Here is an 18,784-nt window from a genome sequence, read left to right on the forward strand (position 1 = left end):
TTGCTGTCAGAATGAATTTTATTTTTGAAATTTCTGATTACATATCTTTTGCCGTTTAATCAATAAGGAACTGTGACAGTTTCTTTCAATCTTGCTTTAAAATCAACAGACCAACAGTCTACCAGTTCGTCCTCGGCTCTGAGGATATCGTCTTCTTCCACCCCTGTTGCCTTGGAGACGACCCCTGCTTCCTCCTCTACGACTAGAAAAACGTCGTCTGTTCCACCCTCGATACCTAACGCTCCTCTTTTTGAGTTCATCGTGAATTGTGTAGATGCGACGACACTCATTATATCGCTCTTGACCACCCCGAATTCGTTCCAGCCCGCTCTGCCAGTTGATAATAGTTGCGTTATGGCGCTCGTCGCCACCACCATGATCCCTAGCGTCTTGCCGCCGGTAGGCTAGGATGCCTTCGATGCGATTTACTTGGGCATTTACATTAACTCCTAAATGATAATAAAACAACAAAATGAAGTTTAAAAAAGTGCACTTATCAAGCTAATTCGTGGATTTGAGCATTCAAAAATGATTCAGTTCCTCAATTAATCAATTTAAATAGAGAAAACAATCAAGTCTAAAGGAATTACTTCTCTTTATGTTTAGGTCAGGATAAAGGTTAAACTATGTTACGCAATGTTTGTAGTAAAAATGATATTGATTCATTTTGGCATAAAAAATACATAAATTAGGACTGATTTAGTGTAATGGCAGTTGCACTCTTGTTTAATAAAGGGATCTTTGTGTATAATTAATACAATAATTATTTGTCAACGTAAAGAAAGAATTTTTTAAATTAATGTTAGAATTTTATACACATGTATCTCTTATATTTATTAATATCTTTTTTGAAATCTGAAAACGATATGATTTTATACACATATTAAATTTTGCAACTGATTTGCTTTCCTGAAAACTCTAGTGGCCAAATTGCTATTAATTCATTAAGTAAATACATGTTTTTGCATATGTATATCAAAGTAAAGAAAAGACAAAATAAACCGTGTCTCTTTTACAACAACTGTTAAAAACTATCAAATGGAAAGGTTTTCACCTGCTTCTGCTCGAGACATGTAGTATTCTGTGGAAGTTTGAATGGCGTTACTGTAGGAAGTTACTCCTAGTGGTCTCCAGTCGTCTATTAATCCATTGCGTCGCAACCTATTGTAAACGCTCAGAAGACCCTTTTCTGAAAAATATGTCCTGAAGTACTGGTGCTCAGCTCCCAAAATGCGCCTTTTTTCTCTATGCCTGCAATATTAGTTTTTTAGAATCGAACTTATTTTTTTTAAGTGAAATTTAGAAATTCTTATTGAGATCACAAATAGCGATCACATCAAGTGAAATGTTGGTATTCTAAGACGTGATAAGGTGCATATTGTTGATGATATTTTTTGAACATGGTTCATGTACCAAAAATAAACAGCTAAAATTTAAAAAATATCTATGGGTCCGCTTTATTGTAAATTTTTAAACAGATTAAGCAATGTTTGTTTGCAAAAAACAAATAGCATATTCTTATTAACAACCCTTATATCTTCAATGATTTTTAGATGTAAACAACGGATGTGTATTAGTGCCCTTGGCTTTTCCAAATTTGAAATTTGTAGTTCGACTGAAATCTTGGTTTCAACTGTAATGTTTTAAATTTTCAACTTTTATCTTGGCTTTTCCAGCTTTAAAGTAGTTAATGCCAACATTTAAGTTTGTCAATCCAACTTTAAAATTTGCAATTTCAACTTCGATTTTCCAATTTTATTGGTGGAAATTCCAAAATTAATTTATCTCGACTTGGCGTTAAACAATAATAATTAATCAATGTTGGCTTTGCCAACTTTTAAATGAGTAATTTCAGCTTTAATTTAGACTTTTTCAACTTTATATTTGGTAATTCCTACTTTTATCGGAGGGGGGGGGGTTCAAAATTAAATTTGGTAATTCCAATCTTGATTTTTCATTTTACGTCTTTATGTTTCATTTTCAGATACTTTGTAGCTGAACTCGCGTTGCCATTTTAATTATATAGATACAATTAGAATTGAAAAATACTATTTATCTACAAAATTGTGAAGAAAGAAAGAATAGTTACTTTCATTGTTTTACACACGCAGAATTGATACAGTAAGTTCTGTTGTATGTTTAGCATGTACATATTGTTTGCTTCAAGCTATATATCAAATACCTAATAATGATCTCATTTAATTACAAAATAATATTTTTGATACAAAATAGAATATATGCCTGGAATTTTAACTATGTTCAGTTGAAAGCTTATAGTGTACGGAGTTTTAAGAAGTTATTATCTATATAATCAAATGAGATGGACCAAAGGAAGATACATGTAATTTAATGTTTTAAATTATATGTCAGATCCTAGCGGAGGTCAAGTGAAAAGAACGAAACCTGACACAGATTAAAAAAAATGCTAACCGATTTATTTGATGTATTTATTCTTCTTTTATAAAGTTTCTTTATAATTTAAAATAAATGAAAACAATAAAAGGAATGCCTAGAAAAGTTCATAAATAATTTTAGAAAAGACAACTTGAAAGTTGGAAATTCCAATATTAAATTAGGAAAAACAGAGATAAAAGTTGAAATTACCAAGATTAAAGTTTGAAAAATCACTTTAAATTTGTTAAAAGTATTCAAAATAGCCATTTTTAGAGTAAGAATTACCAACTGTATTAAAACAAATATATTATGTGGCACTAATTAGCTTCCGTAATAAATTTAATATAATTTTATCACCTTTCAATCCTTTGGCTATCAAGGACACCCGTAAACACTCCATTATCACCAGCATTTTTTTCTGAGAGCGATGTTCCTAGAAAAGAGATATAATATTGTAATTAAGAAACATCTAAATTAATGCTAAAGAATAAAAAGATGGCATTTTAATATTGTCTTAGTATTGGAACCTTTCACCTGCCTAAAACGTTAAAAAAGGCAATCATAAAAAAAAAATCCATTTAAAATAGTTGAAAAGTCAGCTTTGTACCTGACTTCTAATTGAAATGTCCTTCAGTGAAAGTCATCTTAAACTGAATACATGTAAGAGAAATGAATATTAAAAAAAATATATCTTGTTTTGGTAATGTATAATTCAAAAATACTTCTGTTCGGATCGTCTTTTAAGAATCTTTTCCCTAATATCCAAAGAGTATGATATTTAAATGATTTTAATTTTAGATAAGAGTTTAATAATTCAAATACGTCAAGTATTATTTCAAAAAGCTAAGTACATATTTATATGTATGTACGAAGACAATATCAATTGTGTCGACATTATTCAACATGCCAGTTTTTACCATCAACTAAAAAAAATTGCTATTTTATTTGGAATCAAACTTGTTTCCACTTAATTTACGTTTCTTCTGGTAATCACCTCTAATATAATTTTCAAGAAAGTTTAAAATTTAGGATCAAATTTTAATTAAAAAACATTGTAATAATTAATTTTACCAGTGGTTTACGTTCATGAATAATGAAACACAGGTTTGGTTATTTATATTATTTTCTTTTTCTTTGACATTAATCGGAAAGTATATATTTTAGTCAAAATTTGTCTTCATTAACAATTTCATTTTGATAAAAAATGTATACTTGTCAATGCATTAAACCTGTTTTAAAAGTGTATAATAAATAAAAAATATACATATTAAGTGAATTGATATTTTAAATTTAGAAAGAAATACAAATAGTTACTTGCAATTTTATCAGTAGTATATCATATAGAGGAAAACCTATTGCCACTGAAGAAAAAAATATTAGAGAATGGCGAAATAAGGGCTTATTAAGAAAAATACCACACCAAAATTTTATTTTACATATTTTTTTTAGACGTTCCTATTGCGTTATGGTTTTAAAATTGAGGTTCAACTTTTAAATATTTAACATGCTTTTTTCAGCATTTTTTTCATAGAATATAAAATAATATGTTTTGTTCGACCCCCCCCCCCCCCCCCCCCCCCCCCCCAAAAAAAAAAAAAATGAGAAGTAAAAAATACTGCCAATGTATGCACCGAACGAATATCGATTTAAATATAGAAAGAAATGTTATATAGACAATTTAATTTTTTTTACTTGAAATTATTATTGAGAATAAAACTTATAGTTTTTATAATTTTTTAAACCTGTGTTCAAAAACTTTATCATACTACACGCAACTGGAGAGAATATGTTAGTCAATCATATTTACAACAATGTGAAAAAAAACTTGAATGGAATTGTTTTTTTTTTAATTTTAGCCCATCCCGATCGAAATTAAACTGATCATATCCAGAATTGTATAATTATTGGAAACAGATAACTTTGTCAACAGAATGCTTGTTTAATGATGTGAAATACAAGAATAAATACTTATATCTTGATGAAAATACATGTAAAAGACAATAATTATTAATTCATTCAATTTGTGTTAATTCTAATTAGACCGGGATTGATTTAAGTTTGATCAGGATTGGTTCAACTTAAAACAAATATTTTCCCTGAAATCTTGCAATTTCATTTTCTTTTACAAATATGATTGACTGTTTAACTCAGACTCATTTTCAGAAAAACAATTAACCATAGGTTTAAAAAATATTCACAAATAATGTTTTTTTAAACAAATTTGTTTTCTATTAAATAAAACAATACATTTTGTTGACATATTTTATTAAACATTTATATCATTTATTTATTAACAGTTACTATTAAAACTTAATCCATCTTATTTTCAAATAAAATGACGTCACTTTCCTTAAAATTAATTAAAAAAAATGATGAAAAATAAATAAATTAAGAGCTTATAGTGGACTTTCGATTCTGAAACCCTAATATAAAAGAGACGTTTTAAAGATCCATAACATAAAATTCTGATCGATGTGCCCATTCCTCCAGAGATAGTTATAATACCATTTTGTCTAAAAATTTTTAAAAATAACTGTTGGTTAAAGTATTTTGAATGCATTTTCTTACCTTCATTTATTATAAAGATCACCAAAATCAGGAGAAAAGCCTGCCAATGCATTGTTAGTTTATCTACAAAATATTTTCAACGAACATAATTAACAGACATTGCAGGAAGTTTTGTAGAATATGCTAAAATTAATTATTAAGTTTAAAAAATTCTGCATTGAAAATTTCAACAATATTTTTTCAGAGAAAAGATTCAAGAGATGCTACGATTTTAATGCACGAGGATGTATACCTGATCTTTAAAAAACTTACCTCATTTGAGTCTTTTGACAATGGGATGCTGAAGTATGCAGAAATTACTTATATATTTATATACGTTTTTTGACTATTTCGAAATCACAGTGACGCAAAATACTTAGGTGTAATTGACACTTATCAGTGAAACCCTCGTGGTTTGAAATCTTTTCGGAAATAAGCACTTCGAGTCATCTTAAACAGCATCTTTGTTTACAAGTACTGAAATCCCTAAATTAGAAATGACAAATTAAATAAAGCACCAAAATATGTTTATCATAGGCAAGGCTTCATTAGAAATGGTGAAGACTCAACAATGTTATGGTTTGTTTTTATAGAACAAATTATAAGAATGGAAAGAGAAGAAAAATGTCAATGAATTTTACGGAGAAAGGTGTTGAGAGAGATTTTCCACATTTTTAATTTGAATCAATAAAGCTATTAAAGAAAAAAAAATTTGCTAATTGAAATTTTTTGCACTTTCAGAATATATAAATCATCATTTTAAATGTTTGCGACACTACATGACATCACTTATTTTTCTTGTTTAAATAAATAAAGCTCGGGAATTTAAGCATTCAATACGAAAAATAATATAACATCAAGTGCGACTCTTTTCTTCGCGTCACTGTGGAGCAATAATATTTTAGGCAATGAAAAGAGACAAATGAACTTAGTTTTAGATAAACCTTGTAATTTTCATACATGTTTATTTCTTCTATTAGAGAAATCAAATTCTAAGAACTATGTGATTTTATAAGTCTATAACTATTGGCAAGCGGCGTTTCTTGATTTGTTGAAAGGAAACTTTACACGTAAAACTTTGAATTCGATGAATAATTATACTTTTCTTGATAAATGCTGTTAAATTCTTTCTCAATTTAAAATAAAATCTTACAAGGACTTAATTTAGAAATAAAACCATAATAGTGCGTTGTGTCTTTTTCCTGACTTGTTAAATACCAATTGTAAGGCTCTTTTCATTGAATGAAGAATATGAAGATAACGAACAGTATTCAATCTCAAAGTCAATAAAACAATACAAAATAAGAGCAGAGCAAACACGAACCCTCGAAACATCAGAGATGGGATCAGGTGCCATGGAGGAGTGAGCATCCCCTGCTGACCGGTCACACCCGCCGAATGCTACTTGTCATGATCGTGAAATAACGAAAGAATCCGTTGCCAATTCTTTGTAGAAATAATGGACTAACAATTGGTATGAAAAACGTCACTTAGCATTGGACTCAACGACCGGTCACACCCGCCGTGTGCTTCTTGTCATGATCGGCAAATAACGAACATATCCGTCGTCAATTCAGTGTATAAATAATGGACCAACAATTAGTATAAAAAACGCCATGATGGTATATCCCCGTGTATTTTGAGGTCGCTCACTCTTCCTAGATACCTGCTGATCCAACCTCTGGATTTTCTCTGGGTTAATGTTTTGCGACCTGTTTAAAGGTTTGTATTGATTATATATATCAGGCTTGGGGCGAATTACATTGTAAAGTAATGCATTTCATTACCATTACTTCGGCAATTTGGGTATTAAGAAAAGGATTGCAAAGGTCTGTGGAAAATTCCGCCCAATGAATTTTTCTCATTTTTACATATAATGTGCCTTTTGTACCATTATATCCAAATATTAACCATGACATCAGAATGAAAAGGAAGTTATGGCTGCCATGGTAACCACCATTTTTAATCTTTTGATATTTCTGAGGTGAATGTTTTATTATGCCATACACGCAACAAAATTGAAACAAATTAAATAATTTCCTCCATATATTTTAATAATATGCTTTATATTTTTTGAAAATAAAAATTGTTTCGGAAACTATTGATAGATGTAGTAATGTCATTGTTTTATTTTTTTTTTTTTGGGGGGGGGGGAGTATTAATTGTAAATTAATTGTAAATTTGCAATAATATTTTCACCTCAATAGCAGTTTTTAACGTCTAAACAAAAAATTACCCAATGAAGGTTCCCAAAATTAAAATATGCTGTACTAGTCATTATAAGTGAATTAAGGTTAAAATATGAAGTAAGGTAATCAGATTTATTTTGCAGCTACACGCATTTCAGTTAACCCCCCTCCTTTCCTAGAATATTAAAGATTTCACGATTTTCATATGATGGTTTGTTGTTGGACCTTAAATATGTATAATCTGTTTAAATCTGTTTTAAGATAATAAAAATAATAAATGCCATATGTATAGATAAATGAATACTTTTTCTCTGAAAAGCTTGCAGTTGATTGTCATTTTATATGTGAAGCATAATGATTAACTTATCACCGACAGCGGTCACGAAAATAACTTTAATTTTTTTTCAAACTCAGTTTCTCATCTCCAAGACATCTATTTTGTTACTATGTCAGTCTAAATACATTACATATTCTAAAGCAGTGCAGTAGGCCTAATTCTTCATTCTTTGAAAACTCAACGATGTTTCTTCTTAGTGACCTAGAATCGGGGTCGGAGGGGGGGGGGGGTTCAGACATTTGAACACATTGAATAAAAAGAGGTTATTTCATAGAACTTGTATCTGCATTATAATTTTTGAAATATAAATATTTTTTTCTATAAATAATCTTATTTGGCAAATCAAAGTAATAAATTGTAAATATTTACATTTACAAATATATTTCCTTCCGATTCCTTGCAAGTAAAAGAACACTTCATTCTCTCCTGTACATGGATGAGCGCTATCTCCATTGTGATTTAAAATAATCGTTGATTGAAAGTTTTGTGTCGCTTCATGATTTATGCTGAAGTGAAACATCTATGTTCATGTCCTTGTGATTTTTCAAAAAATTAAATCAGTTTTTCAAATATATTTCCATAAGCATGATGAGTTCAAACATATCCTCCCTCTCTGGAAGTGTGTTGTGTTTCAATACGATGCATAAAATATTTTACAAAAATCGTTTACGCTCTATGTGCGACAATGATTTAATGTTTATATGGTCGATGTCACTGCTGAAAATGCTAAAGATCTTATAGTAGAAAACAAAATTCTCTGCAATATTTAAAAAAAATGTCCTCTAGGCATAAGTGGTCTTCACCGTAACACGTATATATCAAAATCGCTTTTGATATGAACCCCAATGAATGGAAAACTATTGCCGATGGACCCTCATCGCAATGGCAATTAAACCATATGCATTGTATCGATGCACTTTAATTGATGACAAACATGAAGCAGTTACTAAGAAAGTTTTAGGAAGTATTCCCAGCAATACTTTCAATCCCAGCTGATGAAAACAAAAAGGTCTCACTTTGTACTTTTAGGTGACCCTATTGCCTTGAAGATCTGGCTCATGAAACGATTTTCCAAAGTTCAAATTTTTAAGAGGAAGAGAAAATTGACAACTACCACTGTTCGGATGTCATGTCTGGAATTCTGGTTGACAGATAAATTTGTCCTGACTGCAATAAAACCGCTTAATAGTTATATTGTGCTGACCTGTATTTGCTTAGACATTCAGAGGAACCTTGAGTATCCGAAAGCACAGTACTTGTCCTTAATCATATCGAAGATCAAAACCTTTATTACTTACAAACAAGTTTACGAAAAAAAAAGTTCTCTAGTCAAAACAATGACCTTGTCAGAAATTTCAATCTATCATTAAGTTAAAAGCTGAATGACATTTTTTATACTAACTGTAAGACCAATATTTACACATCCAATTCTTGAAGGATTTTTTTCCGTTATTTCCCGATCAAATCAGAAAGCACACGGGGGCTGCTCACTCCACCTTGACAAATGATCCCACATCTAATATTTTATAATTAGGGGTCGGTGTTTGCTTTGCTCCCGGTTTGTATGTTTGAATGGACTTTTGAGACTGAAAACTGTTCATTATCTCCATTTCTTTCATCCGTTACATCATTTCTAGATTCTTGAAAGATTACCAATTTTGGTTAAGGTTTGGTTTGGTTTAGGCAAATGATACTATGTACTTAACAGTGGTTATAATTACTGCCTTCCGCTGGCCAGTTAAATCTAAACCGAGTATATACACCTGTATATATCAGGACCCTAGCTACTTCACTCAATTACAGGAAGAGTGTCTTGGCAACGTAACTTAATCTGAATAAATCACAAAAATTTTTAATGAAAACACATTGTAAATGATTTTATTGTGAAAGTGATTTGGCCGTAACCGTAGCTTAGCAATAACTAGTGAGACCTTCGCATTATAAGGTATCACAACCGGATACCGTGGCTGTACGTAACAGTATCCGTGGCGTGAATAGCATGGTCCTTAATGAAACCGTGTCCAAACCTTGTAGAACCCTTCAATAATCCTAAAACAACCGTTTCGTATGTTTTACGCGCCAAAAAATCGTTTTACCATTACGATATCATACGGTTTATAAAATCGGGGTGAACCGTTGCAATCCGTGTCTATTACCGTGACAGTGCGACCTAGGATAAAACTTTGCATTTTTACTTTCAAAAGCATGCATCCACCCCCTTCAATACTAAACCGATAAATGATAATTCAAATTTGATTTCAAGTAGTTGTATATATTACACTGACAATAACTTACATTTATATATTTTTAAATTGATCACTGTTTGTAATCTTCATCTTTTTTTTAGATTATGAAAAGAAGTTAATACATTACACGTTAAAATTTATTAAGAGAAGGATGTTATTCAACATTAACACATCTTTAAGGAAATGGGATTTCAGTGGACCTATACAAAACATAAAATTACCAAAACACAGGTATTGGTTTATGTAAGGAAGGATATGGAGATAACGAACAGTATTCAAATAAGAGCGGACCCCCGAAGTGTTTTAACGGCCGTGATTTACTGATTCATACTAGTGGCCTCTGTACTTATGAACGATCTGATTTTGGAGTTCGAACAAAAGACATAATAAAAAGACATTATAATTGTGATACTATTGTAAAAAAGCTCTTCTCTGTCATGCATCACGCATCATCCCTTAAATTTTATGCAACAGGAAGATTCGTAACGATAGCTGTTGATAATATAAACATACATGTATTTTAGCGATTATTATATTACGAATTCAATAGTAACCTAAGAAATGAGAGGAATATAAAATTACATATTCATCAATGTTGATAGATTATACATTGGGATAGCGAATAACTATAACTTTCAGTAGTTCATAGAAACAATACAAGGCTGGAGCAGAGCAGACACGAACTCTGGCGGATCAGAGGTTGAACCAAGTACCATGTAGTAGGGGCATCCCCTGTCGATCGGTCTAGCCCGCCGTGTGCTCCTTGTCATGATTCCGAAAAACGTAAAAATCTGTAGACAGTTTAGTGTGTGGAAAATGATCTAACAATAAAATGTGTGTACTATAAAACACATCAATCAGCATTTGACCTTATCATAGATTTCATTTGTATTTGCAGACAAGGGCATTGTGTCGACCATAGAACTATAAAGATTATGTCTTTTAAGAAGACTGAAGATATTCATTCTAGATTCATCAAAATAGTGCGTAAGTGTCGTTTTAGTTATTCGTACATGGGGCATGCTCATGTCATAAAGTTTTTTGCTTATATTATTGAATATTTTATCAATAAAAGCTATTAATATTAATCAGGGTGTATGGTTCTGTTGTATCTTTTATTTCAATCTCACTGGGATATATCGACATTTGAACGGACGTAACTATTTTTTAAATTAATATTACTTTCTTCGATTTACCTGGTTGTCGATTAGGTCACAGCGTGTAACATTTTCATCTTAAGGACTTTACTGGAAGTGGTTCCTGTCTGCCTACGGTAATTAACATTAGTATTACAATAAAAGATGGTTTATATGTAGTTGGTTTAGATATTATGTCGGGAAAATAGATTAAAAATGAATGGCAGTTTCTGTCATGGCTTTATAAAGTAATGGCCAAAATGAATCTTAAATCCAACGATGTACACAAGGTATTTTTATCCTTCAAAATTATACTGTCAAACTGATTAATTTAGAGCATGTCACGTGAGGTATGAAAATTTGTTATGTCTCCCTCACGCGCAGGGTGATAACTGTTGTCATTCTTCAGATAAAAAGGAGATAGCGTAAGCGAGCATGCAGAATTACAAGTGTGCTGTGTGCCTGTGAATGAGATTAGAGTGGTTAAAGCGAGATAACTCTTATTGAAAATGTACAAGTGTGCTGTGTGCCTGTGAATGAGATTAGAGTGGTTAAAGCGAGATAACTCTTATTGAAAATGTACAATTGCTAAATATGTGGGGTCGGTTATAATAAATTCTAACGATGACATCAAAGTTGTCTGTTAACATATTTTGAATGTATGGCATCAGAGCAGAGTAGGGGAACACAAGAATTTTGATTACTGCACTCTATCCAATTGATAATGTAGATTCTTCAGGATAATAAAACGTTTATGGACTGTGTAGAAGAAAAACATCACCAATTATCAGGTCTGACAACCCTACTCAGACCTGATAATTGGTGATGTATCCCTTCTACACGGTCCATAATTGTAAACTGATGCAATGATGTACACGAGGTGTGTTTTGAATAACTGGATTCAATTATATACAGTCATATACAACATGTACTATGATTACTAATTGCAACTAGCAGGCAACACTGTATCACAAATATAATAGTCTACTTCTACTTCGACGTTTTCAACAGTGAATGATGTAGAAAGTTCATAGCACATTGATACAACGACAGAAGCCCAATTATTGGCCTCGGACCCTCGAAGATACCATGTAACAGGATCAGCAGCGAGCTTCTAGCATCATTCTGCCATGTCTTCACATGAGAGCTAAATATAAGCTGGACATATGAAGAGATCAGCCACATGCGGGCAAGTTTTGTTCAGGCCACGACAAAACTGCTGTATATTATTTAAGGAATGAAGTTATCTCAACTTTTGTTATACGCTTTATATACTACGAAGCGGAGTAATACGTTTTTGACGTAACTCATTGTGACGTAGGCAAGTTATGTTATACAAAAAAGATGAAATCTTTTACCCAATCAAATGACGTGTTACAACTAAAATTAAATTATTAATTTTACAGTTGTTGTTTGTTATGAGGAGTTTTCCAAAGAGGAGTAAATTTTCGACAATTATATTTTAATTTAGATGTTGTACCTCCTACAAAATTAGCACATTATTAAACTCATTAAAAATAAAAGTAGTGTCAAACTGCACTTAATGGTAGTGAGAAAAACTGGCTGCACTACATCAGAAAGCTAAACGCCATCTTGATACAGTTTTGAAGAACACTGTTGAATATCTTGGTATTGAATATACCCCCACCCCGTGTAGAAATGAACTGAGAAAATTAGTTATTTATCCTAATACAAATACTGTCTGCTATCCAATGTTAAAACAGTTCCCTATAATAAATTCTTGGTTGTATTTTTGATCAAATAAATTTACACTTAGGTAACATAAGCTGTAAATGAAACACAGTCAAGCTCACAAACTTCTGTAGTTGGCGCAGGGACATCATACCGATATCGGCATATATACTATAACCTCCACAATAAAACATTATGACATATTATGAAACCAAACTTTAAATCTTTGGTTTGACATGTCTTCGGGTTATTCCTCTTTGACCAAACCACTTGATATGTATGTTACATCCTCAAATTCTAAATGAATGAGACTAAAATATCTTTTGTCCAATTCAACAGATTGAGTAGATTTCAATTGAAGTAATTCGATATGAAGTCAATGGATTACCACCAAAGTGAATAAATAATTGATTTTGTATGTTGGGTTAAATTGACAAATAGCTTAGAACTGTTTTATGTAATGTAGATATTTTGGTTCATGTTGTTCATATGAATTTGAAAGAATCGATGGGGGTACATTTTGTTCTATGTATTAAGGACAGAAGATACAAACAAACTTTTGTCAAAAAATTTGAAAATAAAAACTTGAGTAGTGTTTTAATGGTAAAATGAATACGTTTAACCGCGTAGTTTTGAATTTTAATTCAAATTCTCACAGAAATGGGATTTGAAGTGAAAAATATTTGTATAGATTTATGAGGATGGTTTCAGAGAGGTAGAATTTTGAACATCATAGAAGGTTTACAATTTCTTTATATTCCAGAAATTTATTTTTCACATCATTTTCAATGAAATAAGACCAAAAAGATATACCATTCCAGGCATCCATTTTTTGTTTGTATCATCTGTCCTTAAGCAAAGACAATATAATTGGGAACAGGTGTCTTTAGTGGGTTTCGATCTGCACAAACCATGTAGCATGGTCGTAACTATGAATGTTTTAGTAGTATCAGTATCAATATCTGGATTGCATTTGGAATTAATAGTTAATGGTGCTAATAAAGCATAGTTGAATATGCCGTAGGAATGACTGCTAGGTAAACTATATAGTTGATAAGTTCGCTTACAGTAGTTGGCCAAAGTAATGATAAGGAATAATTATTACATAATGCATATATTTACTGAAGAATATACATATGGTTTAAGAGATTCAATAATTCCTTCGGTAACTGTGAAGGGTTATTGTCTACCATCGGTGTCAAGGATTTGAAATGATCCCATTGAAATCGGAAATAACATTCTTGTAACCTGGAATATGTTTCGCCTTGTTTATAAATAAAATGTTATTCTTGAAACACAACAACACTAATGATCTAAATAATGCCATAACTCTTGAAAATCAGTGACCAAGAAAAAGATTGCATTTCCACGAGTGTGGCCTTCTTGAATTGACAATAAACAACAGTGCAACTTTAAACTCTTTACACTTGTTAACGTTTGAGTTCTGATATTTATACCCAATCCAAGAAATGTTAAATACATGTAAGTGGATGGGAGTTCAGTTTTATCTGAATTAATTGGAATCCCTGTTTCTTTTTTTGGAACGTTTAAGATACATTCAAACTGTCTGACGAGTCTTTGGAACCGGTAAAAGGAAAATCATCTGAGTAATGAATGATATTTGAATATTTGGACTTCCCCTGACAACTCAATAAAGTATCGATGAGAATTTTTTCAAAAGAAGCTTATGCTACTAGTATTGAACAGCTAAGCTGGCATGCAATTATGTATATAGAATGTATCTTGAATACGAATACCTGAAAAACATGAGGCATGTACGGGCAAAAGCCTAAAACAATTGAAAAATCTATCTTACATATAAAAACACCTTTATCCAACTTTTGGATCACTTCAATTGCTTGATCAAATGAGGCATATTATGAATAGGCATATAATGAATAATATAATGCAGTGTCAATGAATTCGTTTACATTATTACAGACTTATAGGGGTTGCACGATTTATTATCAACCTAATGAACCTAGGGCCCATATGTCTTGGTCTTTGTAAGAAATGCTTTTGTCTACTTGTGGGTTGTTGGAATCTCAAATTTGGATGAGATGTCTGATTGGACAAGGTTTGGTTAAAATTTTCCCTAACAGAAAGTGATTGGGAGCTGTTTATGTTTGACCAACAACGAACTCGGAGATGTTTTTTATGACATTACAATGCTGGTAGTTACATGACAGTATAACACCGAAACCTTTAAAGTTAGAATTATTTTAATATGTATGTACGAAAGCCCAGAAGGCTCATTCGAGATTCGAAATTCGAGATTCAAAATTCGAAATTCGAGATTCAAAATTCGAGTTTCGAGATTCAAGATCCAAACGAACCAATCAAAAGCGGGTTCAACATTTGATTATTTCCCTTTATTATGTTTTTACTATCAAGAAATAGTTCAATATAATTATGTCAAATGGGTCATTTGATTAAATTACAATGCAAGAAAAAGTGTTATATATATTAGAGGGAAATTTAGATAATTAATGGAATTTTGATCAGCAAAAAATATTTTTATTTATATTATAGATTCTTAAATATTAAATAGATTTCATATATCAGGAGTATATATATTTTTGAATTGTCTACTAAACTTAATTTTTATGCATTTCCTGTGTTAGGAAAACCACAGGTACTTGTGAAAGGTACAACCCCCCCTCCCCCCTCGATATTCAACCCTAGGGCTTATTGGACATTTTTTTCACAAGTTTTATTTATTAAACTTATTTATCATGTATACAATAACAAAAAATTGTAAAATCCCCAGAATAATCGCTCAACACCCCCCCCAATACCCACTATACATTATAAGAGAAGGATATGCCACTCCAGTCTGTTTACGTTGTACCCCCCTCTGGTGTTAAATGCATTTATTTTGTTTTAACTTTATATGTCGATTCACACTGTCTCTACATATACAATGTATTTCCAGGGGCGGATCCAGGAATTGAAGTTAGGGGGCGCCAGATTCAGGCAGGGGGTCTGGGGGCCGCCTTGAGGCCCCCAGTGGGTACAGGGCAATGCTTGGGGGCCCAGGGGGCGAAGGCCCCGGAAGCTCTTGGATTCTAGAGGTTTTGTAGGGTAAAAATGAGGTCTACCGAGTAGACATTTAAAACATTTTCTCGACAAACTATGTTTTATGCTAACTTGGACAATTTTAAGGGGGCGCGCGCCGGGTGCGCCCCCCCCCCCCTTAAATCTGCCACTGATTTCTGTCTTAGTCCATGCTATCGGACTGACTCTGCATCACGTAATAATCCCACATTTTTTCCGTAAACAGCTTTCTTTCTTGTAAAGTGGGGTAATAAATAGTGTTTTTTTGTTTTGTTTTTTTTTTTTTTTTGGTTGAGCGATTATTCTGGGGGTTTTACGCCAGCGATTTTTTTCGTATTTTAAGGCTACACATAACAGAGAAATAAGCCCCGGGGTTCAATATCAAGGGGGGGGGTCTTGTCCACACGTACCTGTGTTTTTCTAAAAATTAAGACAAGAAACATGTATTGACGTAAGCGTCAAAAATCGGCCGCAAACCAATTAATGTTCCTTTTATGAAGCAACTAAAGACTATGGTGGTCTGTTTTTAAAATATCTTATATTTATCTTTTAATATATATCCTCGTGATATTAAAAGCTTGTGCTCTACATTAAATGATTTTCTTAATTATATAATGCATGTTCAGTATTAACCGCTGGTACTCTGCGTCAACAACTTTTGAACCGTGGGCCTGTATGGCATTTACATTAAAAGTTTAAAACTAAAATTGAATGTAATCTACAACTAGATATGCAGTGTAGTTTAATTTAATAAAAATGCAGCAAATATGTTGGTATCCTTGCTCTCTCTTAGAGGAAAAAACTAAACTCCCTCTAGATCCGCCACTTCATTTCTTCTCTTTGAGTTGTAGCGGGAAAATTCTTGGCACATTGTAAAACGTGCATTATCCTCGTCTGCTAAGGGCCAAATCTTGTAATATTTTGTAGCCTGCTAAGTCTTTTAATGAATTTACATTTAACCATATTTTTCAAAATGTTTATATGTGTACATATGTACACGTCATTTTAAAATAAATACGTACAACAAATCCCGTTTGAATAGAGAAAGTAAAATTGTGTAATATACATAACGCGGTCTTTGATTTAGACTACGCCCAACACATGTCTTAATTTTCTCCGCACTTCAAACATATCTAAATTTCTAAGTCAGTATTGGATGAATTATTTACCTTATTCTTCATAAGAATTTTTAATTTTATGTTTATTGTGCGTTTTTCTTTAACCTTAAGACTGTCTTTTTAATATACTATTATATTAATGTTAAATATTTTTTATCTAAATTGTTTTAAGAGCCATTCTCTGTAATGATTTGAAATTTTATATAGGAGCTGTGGCACGCATAGTCTCAGAATTTCTCCAAACTCTCTATTATGAAAGTCCTTGATACCCTAAACTGAAATCAGGCAAAAATTGGTTGCTATGCTTTATAGTTACCATGGCAACATGTCTTAAAGTTCGAAAAATGGCATTTTTTAAACATGTTTAGAGCCCCATAGTTAACATTTGCGGCAAAGCAAACAATTGGAAATGACTGTTTCCAAAAGTTGAAGGTCAGATGTCTCAAATGCATGATAACTATGTTTGGTAAATCAACTATTACATACGTTACTATGGTAACAAAATATTCAAAAGTAAAAAAAAAAATATTCATTGAATTTTATAAAGCCATACACGTAAAAATAAAAAGCAATTATAGGATGAAATGTGACCAAATAATAGAAAAAAGAGCCTTGAAACATATACCAAGAACAAAATATGATATTTCATTTTGGTTGGCAATGGTTGCCAAGGTTTTCATACCACAGAGAGCCTTCAAAGTAACACTCTGTATGTTGAAATCTGATCCTATCTTTTAAAAAAGCACATTTCCTCATAACTAATGATCAATTTTTAAAGATGTTGGTGTGCCCCTAGTTTTCCTATTTGAAAAAATTCAGATTAGATTCTTTAAACAGAGCGTTGCTATGGAAATAAGCAGAAAATATATGCTTAAAAACCTGAAAAATATTTTCTTTCCTTGGATACGTACCCTTAAATGTAGATTCCCAAAACTTTTATGATTGATATTTATTAACAGCTAACCTGACTTTTAATTTTGACTATCATCCAATCTCTAAGTGGATGCAAGAAGTTGGCACACAGGGTTTAATATTGATATGAAGTTCACAAAATCGAACATTTTCCCTTCTTGGTAACCATAGCAACAGTGTTGTTTTCTTCATCAAATTTTATCAATATATGATATTCAACTTCAGTTCTAACAGATAAGTACTATTCAAACTGAGTCCTTTAATTTGTTTCTTGATTATATGGCAATTTAATTCTTAATGCAGCGAAAAATAATTCACTTTTAAGCACTGTTACTTTGTTTCCATGGTAACACTGCAAAGTAGCAATTATAACCAATTTTTCTTATGGTTTTGGTGATGCAAGGTCCTAAGGATGCATATTTGCTAGTCTTGAGTTTTCATGCTTTTCCTCAAGACAGTAGCATTAACCCAATCTTAGTTACTGGTTTTGCATGGTTACACTGTGTTACCATGGCAACCATAAAAGTTATTTATAGAATAATATTGCTTATACTTATATACTTAAGGTCAAACATTTTCATTGTTTTTCTTAAGTCGTTGATTGAGTTTGAGCATGTAACACCTACCATTAGTGAATACGGAGTGTTTTTCAGCATATTTCAGCATTTTAAATGTATTCCAAATGTACCCTTGGTTACCACTTACTTAGAGATATATTGTAAACAGTTTCTTTACAGTATAAGTGACATCAAGGTGTCATGTTTTTGTGAGAATGGTTTGTTTGCTTTTTCTAGTTTTTATTAAGCCACAGTCAAGATTTAAAGTCGCTGAAAATCTCGATTTTTCAAACTTTTCCGGCTGTTACCATAGCAACCGAGACACTTAGCAACGAAATTTTGTTTGATATTTGTTTCTGATGTCAAGTACTAAGCTTGGGTGAAGTTTCATCTAAATCGGTGATCATGCGTGGCAACGAAGTTCAAGTGGTTACAGAGAATGGCTATTAACTCCGCAGAAACGCACAGCGACTTCGAACTTTCATATCATATAACCGACCATCTCCTGGCGGCCGGTAATGTGTCATCAATACAAAAATATAATTATATACTCCTGATATATGTAATCTATTTAATATTTAAGAATCTATAATATAAAT

General features: G+C 31.8%; 1 protein-coding gene across 1 annotated transcript; it reads right to left on the bottom strand.

Annotated features, from left to right (window-relative positions):
- On the bottom strand, positions 1–5,063 carry LOC134254765 (uncharacterized). Its single transcript, XM_062737292.1, has 4 exons — positions 4,963–5,063; positions 2,752–2,827; positions 1,055–1,251; positions 1–449 (listed from the first exon to the last, which is right to left on the bottom strand). Exons 1-4 carry the CDS (start codon positions 5,012–5,014, stop codon positions 103–105), a joined length of 672 nt encoding a protein of 223 aa, XP_062593276.1. The 5' UTR covers positions 5,015–5,063; the 3' UTR covers positions 1–102.
- Positions 5,064–18,784: the final 13,721 nt, after the last annotated feature.

This window comes from Saccostrea cucullata, unplaced genomic scaffold (genome assembly GCF_032062105.1).
Source record: "Saccostrea cucullata isolate Sc308-1 unplaced genomic scaffold, CSIRO_AGI_Scuc_v1 ctg551, whole genome shotgun sequence".
NCBI classification, from domain to species: domain Eukaryota; kingdom Metazoa; phylum Mollusca; class Bivalvia; order Ostreida; family Ostreidae; genus Saccostrea; species Saccostrea cuccullata.